The sequence below is a fragment of the Sarcophilus harrisii genome, chromosome 1 (genome assembly GCF_902635505.1).
Source record: "Sarcophilus harrisii chromosome 1, mSarHar1.11, whole genome shotgun sequence".
Taxonomy (NCBI): Eukaryota; Metazoa; Chordata; class Mammalia; order Dasyuromorphia; family Dasyuridae; genus Sarcophilus; species Sarcophilus harrisii.
The window spans coordinates 128,287,273-128,314,632 of record NC_045426.1 but is presented as its reverse complement, the minus strand read 5'-3'; the positions used below and the strand labels follow the sequence as shown (position 1 = coordinate 128,314,632).

Below are 27,360 nucleotides of genomic sequence, written 5' to 3'. Positions count from 1 at the left end.
ACTTCAGGGCTGGTGCTCTATTCACTTTGTCACCTAGCTGCCTCTCTTTACATGTATTTGAAAAAATAAAATACTATTAAAAAAAAAGAATTCTCTTCTCAGGAGACATTGGAAAAGAAAGGGCAAAAATGTCTAATCTGGAATTGATGCTTAAAGTAGGGGGATAGTAAGATATTTGTCTTTCAGGAACTCAAATCAAACTCGGATGAGTGATAAACAATATTCAGAACTGGCAGATATTGCTAAGCCACTATTATTAATATTTAAAAGACACTACAGAATGGTAAATGTGACTGTACATATCCAACTGTTTGGATTCATTCTCAAAGGCTTTGCTACTCGATCTAGATTTTTTTGTTTGTTTGTTTTGTTTTGTTTTGTTTTGTTTTTGAGAGGAGCTAGTAGCTAACTGTTCATCTAATTTGTCTTTCTGTTTTTCTCTTGACTCTTGTATTTCTTTTTCAAAGTTTCTACTCATTTCTGGTCTTTTCACTGGAATTACTTAAAAGGCCTTTATTCTATGAGAGGTACATTTTCCCCGTGTAGAATTTTACTCAGCTTTTACTTATAAATTATTCTAAATTGTTTATATTTTTATTTTTTGAATATAGACAGTTCTCACTTTATGTAAATTTGCATTTTTTCACATTTGATTCCCCATTGTGCTAGAGGCAATATCCTACACTCACCCTGGCTGTGACTCTGACCAGGTAGCAGCAGTAATGCTGCTGTAGCCACTCATCAGGGTTCTTCCACTCCAGGCACTAAAAGCACTGGCTGCAGAGCCATGGAGGAAGGCAGGTCATGTGGAACCCTGCAAGGGGAAGGGGAGATCTGCTGAGCACTCCACAAAAGATAATTTCTTGAAATATAGTGTTCGGAGTTTTTTTAAATCATGGTTTTCAGAAAGTCCAATGATTCTTATTATTTCTTCTTCACCTGCTTTCTAAGTTATCTATTTTTGACATAAAATACCTTATATTTTATTTGTTTCAATTTTTTGTTTTTATTTTATTATTTCTTCTTGATTCGAGGAATAATTGATTTCTATTTGGTTTTCAGGGAGTCTATTTATTGGGTACAATTAACTACTTTTTATTCTAAGCTATTCTTAAAATTCTGTCCTCTATAGAGTTTCATTTCATTTTTTATTTCTTCTAGGTATTCATGCAGTTGTTGTGAAAAATCACTTTTAAGTTGCACTTGCTAGGAAATTACTTGCTCTAGATTTGGTACTGCTCAGTTGTTGGGTTTTGTTTTGTTTTTTAAATTTTTTAAATTTCCTCTAGTCTTCAGCTTTAGTCCCTGAATTGGAATTTTGTACTGGGACCAGAATCTATGCCGTCCTGTATTTTTGGGTGGGGTGATGGCCTTTCTCTATATCATATTTGCATGAGGTACAGAAATCCTAACCTAAATTGACAACTTGAAGATCTCTCAAAGTGAAGGCAGAAAGTTTTATTAGCATCTCAGGAGAAGCTGCAGGGCATTCCTTACTCCTGGTAAGTCCAGAATGAAGAGAGCTGAATTACAGAAGCAAGAAGCTGTGGTTAAATAAGCAAGTTCTGCCCAATCCCTCCTAAAAACCCCCCTTGTGCAAAACTTTTTGTCTTGATTGGCTCTTGCGTTACTTTTCCCTTATATGGCATGTGGGGTGACAATGGGTCTATTAGAAATGAGATAAGTAAGCAAAACCTTTCACTTTAAGGTCACATGATTTCTAGGAAATCGAAACTAAGGCCTAAGGCTTCATATACTTTTGCGAATAGTGTCTGAGAAACCACATGGCTTGTCCCCTCTCCCCCCCTCCACACACATATTGGATCCATTGTTTTCCTGTACTGATCTCTACATGACAGGGTCATCTCTCTGTATTTTGGAAGTTCCGAGTTCTAGGTCTTCAGGGCCTTCTGTATCATCTCAGGGCAGAGTATTTGAGATCTCAGAGCCCGTGAATCTAGGCTGTCCCAATCTGAGCCCCAAGGCCCTGCTGGTTGCTGTACCATGAACCCACTGGCCTATGGCCTTCATGTGGGCATGTAGGTTACCTCTATTGCTAGACCAGAACCCTACACTGGTTTGCACTGACTTTGCTCTTCTCCCTTTATTTAAAAAAATCACTTTCATACTTATCACTGACTTTTAGTAATCCTGGGGTGGAAGAAGTTCCTATCCATAATTTCTCATGCAATTTCTTTGTAATTAGTAAGTTCACTGCATACTTCAGAGTTTTTCAAGAATAGCTATTGGGTTGTGAATGACTGGCTTTCTCTTTAGGTGACTTAAATGTTTAATGTACTTTTTGTATAGATACCTGAGGCTATGGATTTTATTTGTTGTTGTATTCTTAGATTTTGTATCCTGTGAACTTCTAAATATCTTTACTATTTTTCTCCTTTCTACATTGCAGTTACTACATGGTACCATGATATCCTTGTGCAATAATTATATATATTTTATAATGTATACATATATGTAAAATTTTATGTTGTACAATAATTATAATGGAGTTTTATGTAAGGATTGGATAAAGAAGTGGCTAATATTGTTCCTTGCAGCTCTCAAACTCTGTATTTACTATGTATTTCCTCTTCATGGATACATGTAGACAGTTTTCTTTCATCCTTTATTTTTTAAGTTAAAACCTCTTTGATTAGATTTGCTAGATTCTTGACAAATACATTCTCACTAGCTCATAATGTGCTGTATCTATAATGAAGAGCTTATCATTCTTTTGTTTTAAGCTATGATCCAAAAGCTATTTCCAGATATCATTGTTTTTCTTTGTTCCTTTCCCAAATCTACATTTCTATTATGAAGCTCCTGCTTACTTACATTGGCCAAAAAGAGCTGAAAATAGTACCTGTAATCTTAAAGTCTTCAGTTTCTTTCCTGATTTTTTTTTTACTTTTAGAAAAGCTTTCTAGGTTCTTTCTGTCATTTTTAGCTACATTGTCAAAAGTAGGTAGTAGTCATCCAGTTTGACAAGTTTTGGAAAGTTTTTTGTCAAAGCTTATAAACATGCCCCCAAAAGAAAGTAGACCTTTCTGTTATTTTCAACAGGTCAATAAATAACTACTTCTCTGCTACTGAACAGAGTTAACTCCTACCACTAATCATCATCATTATCATAATGATAATAGCTAATATTTATATAATGCTTACAATGTACCATAGGCACTGTTAAATGCTTTACAGGTATTATCCCATTTGATCCTCACAACCTTGAGACATAGTTGCTGTTATTCCCATTTTTTTTATCAATAAGGAAATTGAGGCAAACAGTTAAAATGATTGCATAGGGTCACACAGTGTCCGAGACTGGATTTCAATTCAGGCTTTCCTGACTCCAGTCCCAATGCTTAATTAATTGTCCTTTCAAGCTGCCCCAAATTCTCTCTCATTCTTGGGGGGGGGTAGGATTCTGTTCTTTAATCTACTCTGCCATTTGATTCCATTTTATGAGAGAGTTCAACCCATTCTCATTCCCAGTTTTGATTACCAGCTCTGTATTTCCTTCCATCCTATTTTCTCCCCTGTATATACTTTTGTTCTCTTTCCATCCTGTCCTGAGTAGTATGGTTTTTGTTTTTTTTTTTTTACCCACCCTACCCACTACCTTATCTTTCTCCTTTTTCTTTAGTGTCTCTGCCCTCTTGCCCCTACCTTTGCTTTCCTCTTTTAAATTAAATATTAGAGCCCAAACTGATAAGATCAAGCTTCAGACAATGTTTACCCCCCCCTTCTTTCCTGGATTATAATATATCTTTTGCAACTCTTTATGTAAACTAATTGTCTGTCATATCTCCCCTTTCCTCACCCTTTAATGTCTTTTTCTTTGATGTCATCACATCAGGGGCTATTCCCAGCCACACCTGCCATCCATGTGATGCTCCCCTTTGTCTGTCCCAGTGCTAGATATAATTCTTAAGAGTTACATATACTAAAAAAAAAAAGAGTTACAGATACTGTTTTCCCATCTAGGGATTTTACCCTTTCTATGTTTCTCTTGAGTCCTGTGTTTATAGATTAAATTTCCTGTTTAGTTCTTGTTTTTTCAATAGAAATGATTGAAAGTCTCCTACTTCCTTGAAGTTCCATCTCCTCCCCTGAAAGATGGTGCTGAGTCTCCCTGGATACTTAATTCTTGATTATAACCTCAGATCCTTTGCCTTCCAGAATATGGTATTCCAGGCCCTGTGATCCTTTATTGTAGAAGCTGCCCGATCCTGGGTAATCCTGATTGTTGTTCCTTGATATTTTAATTGCTTTAGCCTGGTGAACTGCCCCAAATTCATAAATTCTTCCTCTTTCTTTCTACTGGATACTCACTTTGAAAGTACCAGTGAACTTACATTAGTAACATCATTATTTATTTGCAGATAGAATTCAGAATAAGGGGCTATTTTCTTTTGGAAGAGTTTCATTTTTGTTTCTTACTTTCAGTTTCAAATGGTTAATAGTTCTTCTTGTCTTTTTCTGTGACATTATTCTATCTCATCAACTTCCTGACACAAGTTAGGATTTTGCTGTCTCCAGATCTTTTTTTTTTTTCCACATTGAACTTTTTTCTTTTCTTTTTTCCTAAATCATGGAGGGACAAAGGGAGGGAAACCCAGCCACCACCAGCAACCTAAAGTGATTAGAAATGATTGTATAGATGGATCTATTATTCCTGACAAAAGCCCAAATAAACAAACTTAAGCATGACATTGCTGAGTTATATTGCTGTCCAAAATGGTCAGACCCAATATACATACAATATACCAATATACCATCAGCAGTGAATTAGCATAGCTGTTTCCCTACATCCCCATTCCTGTTGCAGCTTATGTCCTTTATTATCTTTGCCTGTTTAGATATTTTTTGGAACCTTGAAATTGTTTTAATTTTTATTTCTTTGCTTATTTATGATTTTTTAACATTTTCTCAAAGCATTGTTAGTTTTCTTTTCCTTTAAAGAAGTAGATATTCTTATTCTTTGACTAAAATAGTTTTTGAAAGGCCAAGCTAGAGATGGAAATGTAATCATTTCAGGAAGAAAACCTGAAATAAAACAATAATTTCTGCTGTAGTTAATAGACTCTTATTTTGCCATATGTTCAGATTGCCTCATATTTTAGACAAGATGTAGTCACAAGGTAGTGTTCTGTTCATTTAACAAAAACAGAATTTGCTCTTTGAAGTCAAATGATAGAAATGCAATTTCTTTGTGTTTGAAAGAGAAATAGTTGGGATTAATTATTAACCTGTTTTGTATTTATTATTCTAGGAATAAGTTTTCTTAAGTTTGATTCTAAATTTTACTTTTTTTTAAATACTAAAGATCTACCAGAAGTACAACCTCCAGTTAAAGAATCTATTGTAAAATCAGTTGCTGTTGAAGATTATTCAACCTGGAAACAGTGCCAGGATTTTAATGCTCCACCTTATGTAGTGCCATCAGAAAAAAAGCTTGATAGAGAGCAGCTTACAACTAAATTCCTGGAAACAGATGAAAAACTACTTGTACTTAAGAACATTGCAATTAATGTAGAGCAAGATTTTAGCAACACTAAGTTGGTGTGTCCCTCCTGTGCTGTAAGTATCATTTTTTTTCTTCTTTTTATTTTGAAACAGTTGATAATAGATTTTTTTTAAATGATGTGTGTTTATCATGTTCAAATTATTGAAATTGTGCAGTGTTTTAGGTATCTTAGGTTTCTAGGAAGAAGATGTTTTTCTTGTCTTAAAATAATATGAATTGCAAAATTCATGGCTATGTCCAAAAGTTGCTTTGCATACCTGGTTTTTGTATATTTTTTTTAACGAAGTTTTTTCCAGTATATCTTACTGTTCTTGTTTATTTCTAAGATCCCTTCAAGCTTTAGCACTGTAGGATTCTTTCTATATGTTCCAGTTAGATATCCTAAGGAACACTTATTTTAAAATAAAATCCTATTTGCTGAATCTCCACCATCTGTATAACTTTAAGGTTAAGCCCCTTATTTCTTTTAAAAAGTTATTGTCTTTGCTTTTTAAGCATATATCTATTTTTGGATTGACTGATTTGGAAAAAAAATTTAGGTTATATATGTACATTCATTTTTTACATATTTCTATATGTCATGTTGGGAGAAGGCATATACCTTAAATAATGTAGAGTCATCATTTTAATTAATTCAATCATAGTAGATATTTTCTTTCTTTCTTTCTTTCCTTCCTTCCTTCTGATGAAGCAGTTGGGGTTAAGTGACTTGCCCAGGGTCACACAGCTAGGAGGTATGAAGTGTCTGAGGCCAAATTTGAACTCAGGTACTCCTAATTTCAGGGCTGGTACTCCAACTACTACACTACCTAGCTGGCCCCCATAATAGGTATTTTAAGAAAATGTTGCAGTCAAAAACAACTTAAATAAGAAAATTTAAAATTGTTTTGCTATTGGATATTTGTTTTCAGCTGGTCAAAACAGAAGACCCCTTGGAATTGTCATGTTCCCCAGAAGCTGATAAAGAGACAGTGTTCTCACAAATTTTGAGAAGTCTTGAAGAAGAGGGTTTGTATTCAGAAAAATACGATCCACTATATTGATGTTTATTTATACTATAGAAACATGTTCTTTGGAATGACAAACAATTGGAAGATTTTTGGGGGTTGGGAGAATAAGGAAAAGGAAATGAGCTTGGAATAGCTTTTATATTTTTAATATATCCATTTTAAATTTTCTAGCCTTTTAACACATGTAACAGGATCCCACTACTGAACAGCTATCTACCTCTTAAAACCAAGAATTCAAGTTTCTCTGATATTTTTTATGAAAACTGTTACAGAAGATGGAAGTTGGAAGTTAGTGCAAAGAGGTTCTTTTTTCTGTGGAATAAGAATAGAGATTTTCTGAAATACATAATTATAAATTGAAATATACTAATAGAACTGATTGCCTGGAGTAACCACAACTCTGTTTGGCAGTTGCTATTTATCCAGAGGCAGTGTTGAAAAATAGCAAACACATAATGCAATTTGGAGAGTCAATAGAGAAGGTAGACTTTGGCTGAGTGACTATTTAACTATCTGGGTAGTAATGAAATAATTATTTTTTTGTTGAGAGGATGAAAATAACATAGGGATTTTCTAAAATATTCTTTAATAATCCTGCTTCAAGGGAGAATTATTATTTTAGAATTCTATATTTAGATAATTGTTAGAATCCATGAAAGTTACTGTATATGTTATCTTGATGCTAAATGGGACAATTAATTAACTTATGAAATACTTCCATCTTTTGCTTTTTTTATGTCATTATTCCTGTCTTTACTTTATAAAGGTTCAGCATATTCTTTTAGCCAACAAATTGAAGAAGAGGAAACTCCATTACATGAATTCCCAGAAACAAAGCAAACTATATGGAACTCTTGTTCCTTTTCTTCTCCTGTTTCATCTTTTGATATTGGTGACCACATTACTTCTACAGGTACCATTCATTATTTGACCTTGTTTTGCTTTTTATCTTACAAACTGATTATCATAAACTGATTATTGACTATTTAGAAAAATAATGCTATCAAATATGTTAGTGCCATGTTTATGATGGCTTTGTGAAATCATTTACCTTTTCTCTAGATTCTTTTTTCATAGAGTCCAGAAATTGTACAATTCAAGTTGATTGTTGTTCATCTTTAAGAGTTCCCTTATCAGAGTTTATTGGCGTGTATTTATAGTAGTGGAATTTTAACTTATTAGCTAAAATTTTATCTTAATAAGGCCTATTTTTTTCTTTTCTGTTTTTTCCCCCTGAGGTAATTGGGGTTAAGTGACTTGCCCAGGTTCACACAGATAGGAAGTGCTAAGTCTGAGGCCACATTTGAACTTGGTCCTCCTGACTTGAGAACTGGTGCTCTATCCACTGCACCAACTAGCTGTCTCCTTTATTTTTTCAATAAAAGTGAGAGAACATTGAGAATCTTGTCTTTAGCATATTGTCATATCATACCCTTATCAGCATAGACGGTGTGAATGTAACATAGGAGAAAGAGCTTTGAGTTTGCAAGTAAAAGATCTTGGGTTTGGTTGGAAGTCAATCAAATTCACCTTCAATTCTCTCATAAGTGAAACAAAAAAATAAAAAATACTTGTAACACCCATCTCAAAATACATTTGAGAGAAAAGCTCTTTTTGGGAATTATTAAGTGCTAGATAAATACGTGATTTTGTTCTAGACATACTTCATTTTATATAATTAGTAGTTAACCTGCTTTCCATTATGAAAAAGTAAAAGTCATCTCTAGCAAGGGACCAAATCTTGGAACTCTGTTATTGGATATCCAACATTAGTAGGCCAGCACGTACTCTATATCGCTGATGTATTGGTGTTCTAATGACTAATTTGTTTGACCAGTATCTATTTGTTCTGTAAGTAAAAGGTAAAATAATTATTATTACCTTTTATTTACATAAAGTATTCACATTCGGTACAATTCAGTTAATTTGTATTGAACAATTATAGAATATATGGACTCTTGGATTATTGCAGGAGGTGTAACAATCCATACAGTTAAGAATGGAGCACAGGTCCTAGAGTCAGGAAAACCTTCATTCAAATATGGTTTTAGACAATTATGTGCCAATTTCCTCATCTGTAAAATGAGAATAATATTGTACCTACCAACTAGGAGTGTTGTGAAGATAAAACCAGATCATATTAGTAAAGTACTTTACAAACTTTAAAGAGCTGTATAAATTCTGGCTATTATATATGCACACAAACACACATATACACATACATACACACACAAGTATATACACAGTAAGTACAAGGCAAATTGTAGGGATTAGGAACTGAAGTTTGGAAAGTCAGAAAAGGCTTCATGTAGAAGGCGAAAGTGCTGGAGCCTCCTCTTGAAGGAAGTGAAGTGTTCTGTGAGGTAGAGGTAAGGGAGAAATCATTCTAGTGCAGAAACAGCCAAGGGGCCAAGTGGTGCTGTGTGTGAGAAAAAGAAAAGATGAGCTTGACTGGACCATAGTGTATGGGAAAAGAAGTGATATATAAAAATACTGTATAATAGAAATATAAGTAAGATATGTTTATAATTTAGGAGATAAATTAATTAGGCAGTTTGTTTTTAAGAACAAAATGGTTCCAAAGATTTTAAAGAACCTTTATATAAATTAGTTTATTTTTCTTTATAACATCTCCATTTGAGATGCAGTGTTTGCAATCTAAATCAATGATTTCATCAGTATATTGAACTGGTGATATAGCACAATGCAGTTCAATAATTTTTTAGAATTTCGTTTTCCAGGAAAGTCATCAAGGTACTAAAAAGTCAGATGATGCATATTAACTTTGTAATAACCCTTTAGAAAATCATTTAACTTCTCAGTATCTTGTGTCTGTGAGGCTACTCCATCAACTATATCACGTTGTCTCTTCCTCTCTCCATTTTTAGATGAAACAGATAGAAAAATTGAAGCCAGTGTTGCTAAGGTCACACCCCATTAGTGTTGAAGAATTAAAACTTGGCTGTCCTAACTGTTCATTGTGCTGTATTAGACAGTCTTATTGATCAGTGACAGGATCAGTTCCTTATATTAACTTTTAATCAGAAAGAAACTTTGTCCTTTCCTCACTTTCCTTTGACTTCTCTTTACCTGAATATCTTTCCCCACACTTATCATTAATAACCCTGAGAGTTGCTTGCCTCTCCTTACTAATTCCCAATTGGGAATTCATAGTAGTAGAACTGATAGAATCAACAGTTATTTGCCTATACCTCACATTTTATTTACCAAGGCCTATTTTCCATTTACCCTCCTAAGTAGACAAGTGCTGACATGCCCTTGCCTAACGGATGATCTATCTTGAAGTACTTATTAGCCTGAGTCATGGTGAATGATGACTACCTAACTATTTAGTTGTTAGTCTGGTTGAAAATGGAAAAGTATGTTTAAATTATAATTTAGACATACTTTAAAGATATTATTAATTGAGCTTGGTTATTCTAGGGAGGCAGAAGTAACTTTAATGACCAAATTGTATCATTGTTTAAGAATATGTAGCAACTTGCTCATAACTATATTCTTTTACTTTAAATGTACTTTAAATATTTTGATCACCAGTGACAAGATTTCCAGGTCTAATTTTACTAAAATTCTTATTAATGGTAAAAAAAATTTCTTTTTTTTTTTAGGCATGGCTAGTAGTGAAGATTCTGTTGAAAGGTAAACACATCATGATTTAATTTATAATCATCAATTTTTAAAAAATTAGTATTTTGTTTTTCCCCAATCACATGTAAAAACAACTTGACATTTATTTTTAAACTTGATCATAAATGTTTTTCCTACCATCTGTATGCAGCATCATGAGGTGGAAAAAACATAAATTAGGAGATCTTGGTTCTGACTGCTAGCTCTGTTCTTTCCTGACTGTGTAACCTGACCTTTGGTTCACTTGTTGTCCTCTTTAGGCCCGATTGTCCTCATTTGGAAACTGTGAGGACATTAGACTTGATGATCTTTAAGGTCTCTGGAGAGGAACACACTGACATTTTTTTGTGGGTTATTCAACTTATTGGTTGGGCTATTCAAATACTTTTTTAAAGATTGTTTTTGGGTTTAACATTATTTTCATTTCATTTCATTTCAATCGTCAATGACATGGTTCAAATTGCATTTGTAAATGAAGTGCTTCAGCAGATTTTCAGATAACTGGACTAACTGATGTTGCTGACATAATTGGTGATCTTATCACTGAGAGTGGAGTATCTAGAGAAGAACTTGGTTTAACAGAACATCAAGCCATGAAAATCTCCAGGTAATGGTCAAATGAGATTCACAAAATATGTACTTTTAGATAGAATTGTATCATAGTGAATAAATGTTGAAAATGGACAATGTTTTGAATACTTCAAGGCTTATTTTAATTCATTAATGTTTATGATTCATATAAATACATTAAGATACCTCAGATAATAAACCAGACATAATACAGGTCTCATTTAAAAATTTATATAATTATATAAAATATAACTATTTTATATAATTATATAAAATTATATAGAATTGACTCAAATTTACAAGAATACAGGCCATTCTCCAATTAAATGATTAAAGCATATGAACAAATGGGGCAGCTAGGTGGTGCAGTGGATAGAGTATCGGCCCTGAAGTCAGGAGGACCTGAGCTCAAATCTGGCCTCAGACACTTAACACTTCCTAGCTGTGTGACTCTGGGCAAGTCACTTAACCCCAGTTGTCTCAGGAAAAAAAAAGGATATGATCAGACAATTTTCAGATGAGGAAATTAAAACCATTTCTACTCATATGAAAAAATGTTCTACATCACTACTTATCAGACAATTGCAAATTAAGACAACTCTGAGGTATCACTACACATCTCTCAAACTGGCTAAAATGACAATATGTTGATGGTATTGTGAACTGATCCAACCATTCTGGAAAGCAATTTGGAACTGGGCACAAAGAACTATAAAACGGCATGTTCCAAGTGAAGTGAGCAGAACCAAGAGATCACTCACTGTACACGGCAACAGCAAGATTATGATGATGCACTGTGAATGGATGTGGTTCTTTTCAACAATGAGATGATTGAGGCCAGTTCTAATGCTCTTGTAATGGAGAGAGCCATATGCACCCAGAGAGAGGACTGTGGGAACTGAATGTGGATCACAACATAGTATTTTAACTTTTTGTTGTTGTTTGCTTACGTTTTGTTTTTTTCTCAGTTTTTCCCCTTTGATCTGATTTTTCTTGTGAATCAAGATAATTGTTTAATATGTTTTAGAAGAGTTGCATATATTTAACTTATATATTGAATTACTTGCCATCTAGAGGGGAGAGGAGAAGGGAAGGAGAAAAAGTTTGTAACACAGGGTTTTTGCAGGAGTGAGTTGAAAACTATCTGCATGTATTTTGAAAATTAAAAGTTAAAAAAACCCTTACATAAAGTTAAGATAAAAAGTTAGGTTAAGATAAATGTTGTGTTTGCTAATTTTTCATCCGACTATAAAGAACCACTAAAATTATTGTGAAAGTTTTTTAAAAAATTCTTAAATTTCATCCCTCACTCCAGTGAATGTAAGACATTTTTATTGGGCTTATTTTGAAAAGGCTATTTTTAAAATAGAATGACGATCTCTATTGGATATATAATTTAAGGGCATGTAACTTAATTTTTTTTTTTAGGAAAGGCTTAATCAAATGAGTTCTAAACACACTTTCTTTAGGGAAAAGAAATAACACTGGAGTTTGTTCCATGAAATGATCTCTTTAAATGATAGATCATCACTTTAATTTGTTATATATTTTCAGAACAAGCTACCAAGGAATTTAAATCCTTTTACAAAATAGTGTTGCTTTCTGTCACACATAAAGAGAAGTGGCTCCAAAGGTTGTGGGTTTTTTTTTTTTTGAAAGATGGGAATATTTTTGGCAGCATTTATGAATCTCACAAAGAAAACAACAATTAGTTTTGACTACTCTCAACTGCAGAACCAGGTTTCAAAGGTAAAGAGATCCATTGACTGTTCAATCTAACAGGATCCATAGTACCCCAAAGAAGAGAAAGTCACAAAGAACAGAGAAGGAAAAAAGAGAGATAAGAGCCTGGATGAAAAGAAAAAGAAAGGAGAGGATGGCAGAGTATCTGGCCCAGCTGGCTCAGAAGAGAGAACAAGAATATGAACCCTTTCAGCCCCAGAGGCATCCAGTAAGTCCTTTTATACAAAGGGTAATAGAGCTGGGGTTGCCCATCTTGATCCATCTAATTTTCCATTTTGATTTATTTCTTTTATCCTGTTCAGTTAATTCCAGCTAAGATCATGTATGAGATCAAGTTATGCACTTCTAACATACCAGGGACTGCTAATACAAATGCACCTAGACAAGTTTTTCCCTAAAGAGATTTGCAGACATTGTACATTTTTTAATTTCAGTATCAAATCAAAAAACTTAAGTTACAGAGAGGTTGTGAATCTCTATTAGTGTAGGGAGTTTCCCACACCAAGGAAATGGCAGGCATGGACAGAAACTCTTCAAAGATAATGAAACTGAAGTGTTTCACCATGCAGAATTTATCCCCACAGTCTGCTGAGACTGTAACTCCGACCAGGATTATTATTTCCTTTTTGTAAGCCTACAGGAGCATATCTTGAAAAAACAGTGCATTGAACCAATATAGGCTGTTGTGTGTCATACATTTTTTGTCAGCAAATTCCATTGCAACTTCCCATTCAAGAACATACTAGCTTTGGAACACGATAATGTAATCTTTGGATTGAATTAACTTGCTGTTTCTTATGCAGTTGTGTATGACTTCAAAGGAAATTAGGCTGTGTCAGAGGATGAAGAATGAAAAAGACAGGTAAATTGAGTAAATAAGTGGGTTATCTAAATCTTAAAGAATTTTTATTGGCCACTTTCAGAAAAGATTGTATTCTATGACAATAAAGTTCATTACATCAAAACACCTACTCTGTTCAATCCCCCCACCCTTTTTTTTTTTTAAGTAAATATAGGTTCAGAGCAAAAGAACACTACTTAAAACATTAAACATAGTAGGCTTTATTAGGGTTTACTTTGCAAAGTGTATTATCTGATTTATTCTTGTCGCTTCTCTTCTATTCTTCTGTATCTTACCTCTATGAAGCTTTGTAGTAAAATGGAAAAGTACTGGTTTTTGGAGTCCGAAATCATGATATGACTCTGAATTCAACTTCTTTCACTTTCTAAATCTTTGTCTTTCAATATATCCCAACCTCTGTGAACCTTTGCATCTTCAGCTTCTAAATGTTTATGCTATTTACTTCATAAGGCTCTTGTGGCAACCAAATGAAACATTATATATGAAATGAGCTTTGTAAACTATAAAATAGCACGATAGCATTGTAACAGGAATATACACATGTAGACACATTCATAGCGATGATAACTAAGTGCCCAAGATCCACTGCAAACTTCCATAATTTCAAAATAACACTCACAAAACGGTACGTTAACATGTTTGTATTTTTATTCTTTTCCCAAAGATTACAACTGTCTGAACACTATGATCGTCGAGTTGCACAAGCATACAGCCTAATGAATGAATTGCTATTTGAGTCAGCACAGGTGCCCAGAAGATGCCTGAAAAAGCCCCCCGGGAGCCCAGCTAAATCTGCTCGCATTTCTAGGAAGCAGTATCACCTTCCTCCAAAAGGGTAAGAGAAGCCCTGACGTGGCTGTTGGGCAAAGATAACTTTTAAGTATTCAGAGGCAGAAATGTAGCATTTTGTTGTTAATTAACGTGGGGCTAAGTCTTTGTGTCAGTCTTTAAATCATTACAGTGGATTGAGAAAGTGTAAGCATACCATGGTCATAAAGGCTTTGTGACTTTATAGTTACCTCATGAATATTATTTGCAATAGCTCCATAAAAAGAGGGGGGTTTTAGTTTTGTAACCAAAACAGCTAACTTATTTTGAATAACATACTGCATGTTGGGGAAGCTAGGTGGTGCAGTGGACAGAGTGCTGGACCTGGAGTTAGGAAGACTCATCTCTCCCTGAGTTCAGATCCAGCCTCAGACACTCACTAGCTGTGTGACCTCAGGCAAGTCATTTAACCCTCAGTTTCCTCACCTGTAAAATGAGCTGAAGAAGGAAATGGCAAACCGCTCCAGTATCTTTGCCAAAGCCCCAAAGGGGGTCATAAAGAATTGGACATGATGGAAAAATTATTCGATAACAATAACTTCATGTTAAATATTGGAAAATTTGCTATATTACCAATAATATTTATTACAAATGATTTTTTTCTTTCAGAGTGGTATTTTGCCCTGGGCCCAGGTCCAGTAAACAGGAATAAATGTCATTTAGACTATCTAAAGAAAACAAAATAAACCATAAATTGATTGTCTGTCAGATAATAGCAAGTGTTTTAATAGATCACAAATTGAAAATGAATTAGGAGCATTAAATAGCATAATGCTATTTTAACAAGTGAGGCATACTGTCAGGATGTTTAAAGAATCAAATAGCACACAGAAACTGGGCAGAAATAATTAAAAGAAAAGTATGTTTAAAAGGAAATTGAAAAGGGGGGGATGCAATGTATAAAGAATGCTGGATGTGGAATCACATGAACCTGGAGTCAAACCCCAGCTTACTTCCTTGTTTGCGCCTCATTTTCCTCTCTGCAAAAGGAAAGGATTGAAGCAAATGATCTCTGAGGTCATAGCTGTATATCTGTTCTTAGAAAGATATTTTTGAGAAAACATTCAGGCACCTGTGGAATAGCACCTAAAGGGCCAGTCTTGCAAATTAGGAAAATCTGTGTATAGGTAGGTCTCCCTTCTCTGACTTCCTGGATTTGTGCCCCCAACCACCTCGCCCAATATAAATTGCAGTACAGTTCCTATTTTGCATTATTGAAAGGAGTTTCCTCTTTGAGAGTTGATTGATACCACAGGCCTGAATAACAAGTGTAGTCACACACTGCCATTGTTAGAAGGGGTGAGTACAACCACTATTTGAACAAGATTCCCCACAGCAATATTACTAAATAAGTGTCATCTAGCCTTTGCTTTTAGACCTTTCTCTAGTAAGGAGGATCCTACTCTATTCCCCACATATCCCATTCTATGTGAAGATAGTTCTTCTTAGGAAGGTTTTTCCAAGCACTGGTCTAAATTTTCTTTTTTGAAACTTCCATACTTATTTCTTGTTCTGTTTACTAGAGGCTAATGGAACAAATCTCCTTCCTATTCTCTGTTACTGACTTTCAAATACTTATATAGGCTAATCATCCTGAGTTTCTCAAACCTGTCCTTATTTATCATGATCTTGAGATCTAAGATATCTTAGTACTTTTCAGCATGTAATCGCCAGCTTTTCAATGCTGAATGTGGCAAGCAGGACAGTACCAAATCTTCCAAAATTTAGGGAAGAGAAAATCCAGAGATTATTTAATAAATATTGTGAAATTTATAAAAAATATAAAAAAGAGGTATCTATTCTCCAGCTCCATTAAAAATAGTAATTTGTGTTAAATTATAAAGAATGATTTATTGAAGAATATAAGATATTGTGAAGAATGGAGTAGAGAATTGTGAGAACACTTGACAGATAACAAAAATCTCATACTGGTAAATTTTGGTAAAACTATTCATTGATTGTATTTGTGGGAATTAAAAGTTTGTAAGCCATTTTTGTTACCAGTATAATTTAAATTGTGATTAATACTAATTTTTCTTTTTTTAGAGAGGACCGTAATATTAACACACTGTCACCAAATCGAAATTCAAAAGTTAGATTTGCTTCAAAACCTACTTATATTCATGGAAGAACCCCTTTAAGCCAACATCAACATCCATCTCAACGAAATAGTAAGGCTTAAATACCTTTAGCTCTATATATGTCTAATGCTCTATTTTTGTTGTTATTGCTGTTGCTTGTAGTGGCAATAAATATCAAGATCTTGTAAAGAAAGAGACAGTTTTTCTTACTATAAACTATAGAGAGCTATCACAGATATACTTATTTCTTAATTGCAAAACCTTTTGTAAGAATTCTCCAGGTACATTATCATTTTTCTTTCTTTCCTGATTTCTAAGAAGTCATGGTCTTGTGGAAATGCTATTGCTAGCTATCTTGAAAAGGACTATTTTGCTAAAAAGATAGTAAGTCCAAAAAAATCCCTTCCAACTTGTGATGTCTTCGTGTTTAAGATCTAAGAATGTCACATGCATTTCCATTACAGGAAAAGCTGCTACGTCAGTAAAGAAAACAACAGAAGTTACCAGAAAGCCTGCACGAAATGTATCATGCTTTTCAGATCTCTCCAGTCAAGGTAATTATAAAAAATACTATATTTTCATGAAAAATCTTTCTCAGATTGAGACCTCACCATGTAGCACATGCTGGGGCATACCAGTTGGATTGCCTAAGGGGAAACTGACAGCAGTTCCTCATGGTTATATCATTAGGTAACAGCTCTGAGAGGCTGGAGTTTTCATGTAAGTTTGGCGTTCTCATGTAAAGGTCCCCTTATGTAAATCTGTTTGGACATGTCGTATTAGTTGCTTGTGTTACTTCTGTCAGTTAAAGCAGATGGATGTGCAAACTGTGTACAAGGGGCAGAGAGGTATTTCATTAGTTGTGGCAAGAGACATTTTTTTCTCTTTTTTGTGAAGTCCTCACCTAGTTCACTTGGAGGATAGTAAGAGGTAAGACCACTGCTGTTCTGCTAGAACCAGAGGCTGCAGTCACATCTCAAGTGATTTCAGTATATTCTGCTAGTTGTAGTTTTTGGGACCTCTGGGCTTCCCAGTTACCTGGGCATGTGCCGAACGGGTAGTTCGGAGACAACTCTCTTATTTCCACCTGGCAACTCATAGCAGTTCTGCTTCACTCACCACCAGGAAGCAAAAGAAAAAAGTTTTCATTTTAATGTTGACTAGGACCATTTTCTATTGAAATAAGGAAAAAGGAAAGTATGTTTTTACCCCTTCGTTGTCAACCTATTAGAAAAAGGAATTTTTGTGTGTTACATTTATTTATACCTGCAATTCAGCTTCCATTCCCACTACTCTTTTAAGACTGCTTTGTCTATGCCTTCTTAAGTATCAATTAAATGACTTTTTTTTAGTCCCTTCAACCTTCCTGTAGCATTTCACATTGTTGATTCTGCCTGCTTCTTGATCCTTGATTTTCCATCTATGTGTGGATATTCTCTAAATCTCTTTCCTCTGCTTTAAAAAAAATTAAGATAAACAATCATGCATTTACATCAGAAAAGGTAAAAAAAAAAAATCATATCTTGAAAAAAAAACCTAAATCTAGAGATAAAGGAAAAGGTAAATCTTACTTTTATAGCATTAAATGTGAGTGGATTAAACACGCCAATAAAATGAAAAAGAATGAAAGATTAGATAAGAAAACAAAATCTTACAATCTTAACAAATAAATAAAACTGAGGGAATGGACAATTTTACTGTGCATCTGCTGAAACCAAAAAAAGTATTAATAAAGAAACTATATTTTTTGAAAGGAATCATACACAATGAACCAAAATCAATAGTATACTAAATTGCTCCGATTGCCTTAGGATCCAAATTCACAAAGGAAACATTACCTGAACTTCAAGAACACATAGACAGTAACAGGATATTTAAGTTATCTTATCAGTTTTAAATTAAATCTAACAAAGAGAAACAGAAGGGAAAATGTAGAACTGAACAATTTTCTGATATCTTCTAAATGGGACAGCAAAAGGATAGACATATGTACAACATATGGAACTTGTGCAAAAAATGACCTTGTACTAGGACACACAGATAATTGCAAAGAAATGGAAAAAGATAGAAATAGCAATACATCTTTGATCAGCCATAAAGTAACAAAACCAGAAATTCGTTCAAATAGAGGCTTAACAATGAAGTCTTAAATAATGGATCCAAAAAGATATCATAGAAACAATAATTACGCAAAAGAAAATGATAGGGATGAAAAAAATACCAGAATTTCTGGGATGCAGCTAAAGCAATACTTGGGGAAATCCTTAAAATCATTGATAAATAAAGTTTTAAAAAGAGAGAAGATTAATGAATTGACTATACCTTTTAAAATAAATAGACAAACCTAAAATGAGCACAGAAAAGGAGATATATTAAGGAGAGGGGAAACATATATTAGAAACAAAGAACTCCACAGAAATGATAAAACTAAAAGCTGATTCTTTGAAAAGATGATGAAATTGACAACTTTGTCTAATCTGATTAAAAATGAAAGCAGAAAAAGCACACCAATAAAATAACAAAAGAGCAAAATGAAATCGCTATTTGATAAAAAGAGAAGAAATAAAAAAGAATAATCAGCACATGTTTTGCACAGTTATATGCTAACAAAATGGGGAATGTGAAAGAAATAGAGGAGTTCCTTGCAAAATATAAAATACTCAGATCCTTGGAAGACCAGATAGAGATTTTAAATAACTTCTCAGAAAAGGAAAGGAATTTCACTGTGAAGAAATTACCAGAGAAAAGAGCTAACCTTGATTGGATTCACAGGAAAAGTCTATCAAACTTTTAAAGAATATTTAGTACCCATGCTTCACAAATTATTCTCAAAAATTGAGGAACTTATCAGAAGTCTTATAGGTGAGAAATACAGTCCTAATTCCTAAACCAGGGAAAGATAAAAACCACAGAAAACTATAAGCCAATATAATTAAGAATTAACTCAAAAATTATGAACAAAATCTTATCAAATGACTACAGTAATTTATCTGAGAAATCATTCACTACAATGAAGTAGGGTTTATAGCCTAGATCCACGGATAGCTCAACATTAGGAAAACAATCAACGTAATTATATTAAAAATCAAAACATTCAGAACCATGTGAATCCTCTCAGTAGGTACAAAAACCCCTATGAAGTATAGACATAGAGAAACCTTTTTTAATATCACAAAAACCATCTATCAAATGCAAGTTTCATATTCATGTTATACAGATAAAATCTTTCTCTGCAGAAGAGACATTTTCTTTTGGTATTAAACAGAACAAGTTGTATGTAGAATGTGTCTGTCCCTAAGAACATATCAGATCCTCAGAAACAGATTCCTCTTTCAGGTAACTTTTCTAGTCCTCCAATTAATCAAAATGTTATCCCACAGAAAAGACTTAAATTTCAAAATTAATACCTTTATTGGAAATATATCAGTAAAAAATATGGAAATTTGCTTTCTGTTCTTATATAAATACTTACTATCCTTCATTTTGCCTTTTGGTCTCCATATGCCCAAAATATTGAAAATTTTGGCCCTTTACACAAAAAGTTTGAGAATATGCTTAAAAGTGTGTTCTGAAGCAATTTCCCAAAAAAACCTTTATGTCAGTGAAAGGTTAGTTAACCTATATCTCAATTCAGGTCCTCCTTTTGAGTTTGTTTTGGGTATCTTTAAAGATCTCCATTCCAGGCCTCTTAATGTTTTCCTTTAGTGGTTCTTAATGTTTGAGCCATGAGAGAACATAAGAGTTTATCCTTTCTCAGCTTGATTCTTTGATAGCCAGATACTTGTTCTAGCATGGCAGACAACTCAGACCTGGTGAGTTGAACTATGGAATATAGTAGGATGCCTTGGGCCCAATAGTAAATGTTCTAGAAAAGAATATCAATATTGAACTCAAGAACACCAGATCTATAACCTCTGCTTTTCCTCATTTGCAGACTTCAGTTATCCACCTCGTCGAACCAGTTACGTAAAAAGTTCTGAAACTAGTACATCCACAACCAATGCAGAAGAATATGAAAGAGAACACGATAAAATGAGTTCCTGGACTATGGCTGACCATGCCGACAGGATTCTTTGCAGAGGCCCATGGTCCTCCCTTGAGGTGAAGAATTACAACTTCAACAGGTTTCCCAGGGGAGTTGGGTTTCAAGTCACATAGGATTGGGATGGGAAAAGGATGAAGGAAATTGGAGTGAAAAGAAGAAACTAATTTCCGCAAAGATACAAAGGTGTGAGAATGAGTCTAGCATGAATGGGATAAGAACTGTCTTTTTCTTTTTGTCTTTTTAATTTTCATATTCTCTAAGGTTCTTGTACTTTCTCACTTGGATATCTAGTTCACAAGCTCCAAGCTCATTTCTTCCCATTATTACACCTGAAGCCCTCCTTCTTTTCACCTCCAGTTTTCTAATACTTCTTCCTATTTCATGTAGATTTTAATATTTTATAATTTTTTTTCTGTTTGAAGACTTTTGCTTTGAAGATCTTATTAGATTTCCCATTTCATGTCAACACCCATACCTTCAGTGTTTCAGCTCAGATTCTTCATCTTCTTAGAATGTAGCACTATAAAACTAAAAGTTCCTTGTTTCTTGCCTTACAAGAGCTATTGAATAACAGATGGATCTTTGCTCTTTACCTTCAGGAATGTTTGTTTTCAGGGAGAACCGTGTAATATCTGAGACTGTCTGAAATCAAAATGATTAAACCTACTTTGTCAGGAAGCAGCTGTCCATAACAGATTTGAGAAGTTAGAGCTCCTCTTTTAGGCTCTCAAAACCCTAAGTAATTCACAGGCACTATTACAGTCATATAACTCTTGATGTGCTAAGTTTATCTAACTTAAAATATTATATTGTATTACACTACCTGTTTCTTATACCAGAAAGATTTTCTAGACTATTCTTACCGAAGAAAACGGGCATTAAAGTACTTGCCGGAAACATAGATAAATGAAATGAGAATTCCAAGTTGGGTATGATCTGAGTTTGACCTGATTGTTTGTAGGAAAGTTGGGCAGAGACAGGCTCAGGGCCATTTCATAAACAGCACTGGGGAAATTTCAGTAGAGACATGGGTTGGGTGATGAAAATGTAGTAGCTTTTCTCCTTGCAGGTGAGTTAAGCCTCAGCCATTTATTTTTTTTCTCCAATTCGACAAGAAATTATTACTTCTTATGTACCAGGGATGTGAAGACAAAAATAAAACGGTTCTTGCCCTCAAGGAGCTTATATCCTATTTCCTTTGGAGTGATGTACAGGACCTTAGAACAACCTCCTCATTTGGGGCCCAGGACTCAACAAGAGGTGGAATGATGGAAGTGTGGTTGCTGACATTTTTGAGGTCCCTTTTGTAACCTGACTTGGTGCCCAATTAATTGTTCTAGGTAATCCCAGAGGCACTTGTAATGGGCTTTTGGCATCTTAAAACACCCTGTTATGCCTTACCCCTAATATACTGAATGACATTCAAACCCACCTCATTTTAAACTGAAATTGGATGCAAGAATTCTAGCAAGACTTCTCAGATTTTTTTTCACCTGGTAATCCTTTTGTAAGGATTTTGTAAGGATACACCAGAGAAGTATTGCTTGTTTGAGGATTTGAAATGGACTGTGAACACTAAGCCTGATGGGACAGATCAGAAGTATGTTTAAGTTTTATTCAGCTTTTCTAAGCTGTCAGGAATAGAACCAACACATTTTTTTCTTTTGCTCAATAGGACTTTTCACCAGCTGAAGATGAAAAGTTTTCCGTGAGCATTAATGGCCTAACTAGCGGGTCTGAGAGCACCAGCAGCATCCTCAGCAAGATTGACTGGCGTGCTGTTGACAACATGGTGGCCATGGTAAAAAACACGTGAAACAAGTTGTGCCTTGGAGCGGCGTGTCCTTAGCTGCTGTAGACAATACGGCACGGCCTGGCTGTAAAAAATTATATCTCAGGGAATGAACCTGAACCAGATCGGGGAGATTGTGATGAACATATTAACTGACATCAGGGAAAATTCAATAATGTGATTCAGTCTAGGAAGAAGAGGACATTGTACCAGCTATAATGCCAGTCTCTGCATTTTACAAGGATGACCATACATCTTAGTAAATTCATCATATCACATGAATAAAACATTTTCCTTAAATCATATATTTTTATTGTTTTTCACCTTTAGGAAAACACTAGGAATTTTCAAATAGTTCCCTTTTAAATTAAAAATATACAGAACATTGTTTTAAATGATTTTATTAATAAAGTTCTTCCCCTGGACTCTGTTGTGATTTAAAAAACTAATGTATTTACTGATGTATAAATGAACCATATTTCAAAAGCCTATTTGGCCACCTAAGAAGAAGGGAAGTTTGTCAACAATGTACTGCGGTTCCAGAGGATTGTACTGATTGCTACAGACAGAAGTCACAGAGGCATTTGGGGGAGGCAGATATGAGTGGGTGGGGGTGAGAGAGTTTTTGCTTCAAGCATAGATAGTTCTGTATGCCCTGGATTAGGAGAGGGGAGAGGGATGCAGTAGGAAGAAGGCCTAGTCAAAGTAATTGAAGTAAATGAAAGAATGGAGGCCACTTACAAAGGCACATCTAGAGTACAATTTAGTACTTGAAAATAAGTAAATATGGAATATGAATTTAATGGAACACTTGTCAGAAAAACCCGACAAGATGTGTGTGAGCAATACGAAGCGAGCGGAGCCAGGACAGTTCATTCAAGAGCAATATAGCTAAAAGGCCCAAATTTGAAAAGCTTAGAACCTTAGGTGGATTGATGGAGTGACCGGCCCAACCCAAAAATATAATGTGTGCGGCTACCAACTAACCACCAAAGTGGACTTGGGCACAAGAGGAGATGTGTATGTCTGAACATGACTAACGGAGGAATTGGTTTCTTTCTCTTATCTCCCAGAAAGAGGATGGTAGACACTTGGAAGAAGGAAAAAACAATATCTAAAAAACTTAACTAAAGAATAACTAAAATTTGAAGGTTTATTCATGGTTGGAATGTATCTATATAATGAAAATATCACCTAAATTGATCTAAAATATAACGCAACGCCAATCAAATTATGTGTAACTTATAGGGCTTGAATTGAAGGAGCAAAAAATCTAAGATCTTAAGTGAAATAGTGAGGGAAAAAGAAAGGAAGAACTTGTACTCCTAAAATTGGAATAATATAAAACAAAAATTATCAAAACTCTTTAATTACTGGTTTAAAAAAAGAGAAATATATACCAATGAACCAGAGGGACAATCAGAAAAAAAATTAATTCAATAACTCGGTGTTTGATATACCTTGGCAAATTAACACGGAAATAGATTAGGGTGGGCGTGAGTACAGGCAGGGCATGGCAGGATGATACTATTTATTACCGGGTCTAGGGCCTAGGCTCTGGAGGCAGTGACATATGTTCAACTACCATTAATTAGAATATGTTTCAGAGTGGGAGGCCAAGGGGAATGTCAGAATGTCATGGCAAGATGTGTCACATTAAGCTCAAAATATGGGACTTGAATATTGAAAGTCTCCACAAAAAGGAGCAAAGAGAATCAGATCAAGTAGCTTTCACTTCTGTGGTTGGGGGCAAGTATAGTTTTTAACCAAATTATAGAAACCATCACAAAAGATAAAACCAGTGATTTCTTGACTTGTAGCTTGTTTCTTTAAATCACTTATTATTTCTAGAAAACTATGCATCTGATGACTATTAACTTCTCTTTCTGCCTTCAATAATACTCTCCATTTGCTTCCCTCTCTTAGTTTCTGGATCTTTTATGAGTTCTTTTTAAAAAATATTTTTATTTAAATTTCCCAATTGCATAATTTTTTTTAATATGGATACTTCTTTTTCTTTCTTCTTTTTTTTTTTTTTCTGAGGCAATTGGGGTTAAGTGATTTGTCCACGGTCACACAGCTAGGAAATGTTAAGTATCTCAAGTCAAATTTGAACTCAGGTCCTCCTGACTTCAGGGCTGGTGTTCTCCCTACTATACCACCTAGATGCCCCAAACATGGGTACTTCTTAGTACATAATGCTAACTTTTACTTAATGTAATTATTCTGTTTCCTTTGAATAAAATATATGCTTGAAGGTCCTTAATCTGGTCATGAATCTCATTTTGTTCTATCCCAATGATAACTATAAAATTGCTTGTTCACACATACTTTGTGTATGTTTCTTTTTAAGGTGTTAGTCACCAGGAATTCCCTTGTTGACTCCTTTTATTTAGTCTCAAGTGCGCAAAGCAATACTATTCTTACATTATAGCTACTCTTTATGTAGACATCAGAAGACTTCTTTCTCTATTGATTATTAGCATATTAGAGAATATATGTCTTCTTAGTTGTATGATCAAAAAGATAAATTACTTCCTTCAAATTCCAACTCCTCTTCCCCATGCCAGAAAAAAATTATGCTTCAGATTGAGAAAGAAAGCACTCTTATCAAAGTCTTTTTATGAGACAAATATACTCCTAATATCTTAAACCGAGGAAGTTTAATTAATAAAAAAATATTGATTCAGATATTTTGAATAAAAACCTGACAAAAGACTACAATAATTTTGAAAAGTAATTATGTTCAAATTGGATTTATATCAGGAATGCAAGGATGAACTGACATTAAAAATTAAAAAAAAAAAACTTAAAACCCCTGATTATCCCAGTAAATGAAGAAAACGCCTTTGTTTTAACAATATTCATATATACTAAAAAAAAAAAAAAAAACACCTAACAAAAAGTATAGGCATAAAGGGACTTAATATGATTAAAAAAAGTATTCCTCTAGACTCAAAAGCTAACATTACAGAAAAATGCTCCCATTCCCTCACTATTTATTATAGTTTTATAAATGTTAGTAATAGCAATAAGAGAAGATAGACAAAATCATGCACACATGCTTAACTCAGAACATCCCACTGAATCAGCAGAGAAACAGATTGAGACAAGTGTCAGTAGTTTCAAGCTCCAACAAACAAATAAATGATTTAAAGTTCTTATATAATAGTAAAAATATAATCCAAGAATCAATAGTAGAAAAGTCCCATTTAAAATAACTGTAACTGTATAAATACAATGATAAAAGTTCTCAATAAAAAAGATAGCTTAAGTAGATGAAATAATAATATTCAGTGCGCATGACTAGGCTGTATCAACATAATAAAAGTTATCATACTACCAAGGTTAATTTACACTTAGTGCCACTAAACTATAAAAGGTAGATAATCTAAAATATTAATTTAGAGGAACAAAAGACTTACAATATCGAGGAAAATAATTTTAAAAGGTAGAAATGAAGATGGAATAGCACTTTCAGATCTCAAAACAGTATATGACAGAAATGATCAAAATTATTTGGTATTGGTTAAAAAACAGAAAAAGAAAACTAATGGGATTGATTAAATAAGGAAAAATGAGAGATGATAGTCATTCAATAAATTTAGTGTTTAATAAGCTTGAAAGTATATATTATCAAGAAAATAACTATTTAATGAGAACTTCTGAGGGAAATGGAAAGAAGTCTGGCAGAAATTAGGTTTAGATCAATATTTTACATATTTTGAAATTCAAAATGGATATGTGAATATTAAAGAATGTAGCATGGCAAAACTAGAAGAGAGAAGCAGGTCATGGATCTTTTATAGATGTGGCTAGGGACTGAATTCTTAAGGGTAAGCAACGAGTACAAAAGTAATTTTGATTACATTAAATTGAACAGGTTTCACATGAAAAAATTAATGCAAGTAAGATTAAAAACATGGTCAACTAGAAAAAATTCTTTGTATCTAAAGTCTTTGGTGAGGATCAAATACAAGATAAATATAAAACTAACAGAAATTTATGATTGTGGGGGGGAGGAACTGAGGATTGGGGTTGGGGACCTCTATAGGGACAAGGCCTATTATGGTAAGAGTTAACAATACCAACCTTAGCTTCAAGAGGCTGATGGATCTGTGCATAAACCTGGAGTTCAGGGCTCTATGTAAAATCATTACCTACTCAACCCCCCTATCCCCATTCCATTTTATAGTTAACACCTATTTTTGTACTTTTTATTTTAGAAAAAAAAATGATAAAAATGGGTAAGAGATACTTTTAAATCAGAGTAATACATTAAATTAGGGAAATCATTTGTCCAAAAGTTCTTCAACTTAAGGGTAGCATGTCAGATCAGCAACAATTGTAATAAGCCTGTTGGATTAGCTCATTTTTCTAATTATAACTTGCAATTTCTCTATGCTATGTCATTTATATCTTTCCTGAAAGTTATATTTCTAAAGGGGATAAAAGAGCAATACTTCTTAGAGCCAATTCTAAATATTTGTCTTCAAGAGAAAGATCAAAAAAATGTTTAAAGAATATTTGCATTTTGCACCTCGTATTTAAATGATCATCTGGTAGCAGAGGATGATGTGAACTGAGTCTTGAGGTAGAGAACCTGTCCTTACAGAATTGGCTTGTTAATAAAGATTTCATAGAAAGGTGCTAAGATGGCAGAGTGAGGCAAGGACTCTCCTGATCCCTCCCAAATTCTCTGAAAAAACCTTGCAATCACCCTTTAGAACCAATTTTGGCCTGGTGAAGCAGCTTACCAGCCCAGGACCACTTGGAAGGTCAGCAGGAAAGGTCTGTCTCCCTGGGGTGGGAAGGGAGCAAGGTTCTGTGAAAAAGCCACTAGAAGAAAGCACCCAAGGAGGCCAAGGCCCTGACCTTCCCTCCGGTGCTTCCTAATTGTGAGTCCTCCCCATGGGACAGGCAAGCAGCAAGGAGCCTTCCCCTATCAAGAAGTGAACCTGACCCTAGCAGGGCAAGACCCTGTCTCAGGTGGGCTAGCAGGAGGCCTCCCTCCAGGGCAAGAGAGGACAGGGAGGATCAAGATACAAACTTGGAAGAGGACAATATAAAAACGGCTACATGCGAAGCTGCAAAGAAAAATGTGAATTGATTTCATATCCAAAAACTCCTGAAAAAAAAAGCTCAAAAAAGATTTTAAAAAGCAAACGAGAGAAGTAAAAGACAGATTGGCAAAAGAAGTGAGAGTAATGCAAGAGAATTATGAAAAAAGAGTAAATAGCTTTGAAGGAAGCAA

The 27,360-nt window shown here is 34.2% G+C and overlaps 1 protein-coding gene across 2 annotated transcripts in view; it reads left to right on the top strand.

The window, feature by feature from the left end:
- Positions 1 to 24,096, top strand: part of CPLANE1 (ciliogenesis and planar polarity effector 1) — a 115,868-nt gene extending 91,772 nt beyond the window's left edge. The window contains exons 42-53 of one of the 2 annotated variants that reach the window (XM_031964220.1): positions 5,327 to 5,580; positions 6,439 to 6,535; positions 7,304 to 7,450; positions 10,167 to 10,197; positions 10,664 to 10,792; positions 12,538 to 12,706; positions 13,302 to 13,360; positions 14,025 to 14,195; positions 16,235 to 16,359; positions 16,734 to 16,823; positions 20,204 to 20,370; positions 21,990 to 24,096. In XM_031964220.1, coding sequence (XP_031820080.1) covers positions 5,327 to 5,580; positions 6,439 to 6,535; positions 7,304 to 7,450; positions 10,167 to 10,197; positions 10,664 to 10,792; positions 12,538 to 12,706; positions 13,302 to 13,360; positions 14,025 to 14,195; positions 16,235 to 16,359; positions 16,734 to 16,823; positions 20,204 to 20,370; positions 21,990 to 22,130 — 1,580 coding nt within the window. In that variant the 3' untranslated portion in view covers positions 22,131 to 24,096. The remainder of the gene's footprint in view (positions 1 to 5,326; positions 5,581 to 6,438; positions 6,536 to 7,303; positions 7,451 to 10,166; positions 10,198 to 10,663; positions 10,793 to 12,537; positions 12,707 to 13,301; positions 13,361 to 14,024; positions 14,196 to 16,234; positions 16,360 to 16,733; positions 16,824 to 20,203; positions 20,371 to 21,989) is intronic. The other variant, XM_031964228.1, reaches the window with a different exon arrangement.
- Positions 24,097 to 27,360: the final 3,264 nt, after the last annotated feature.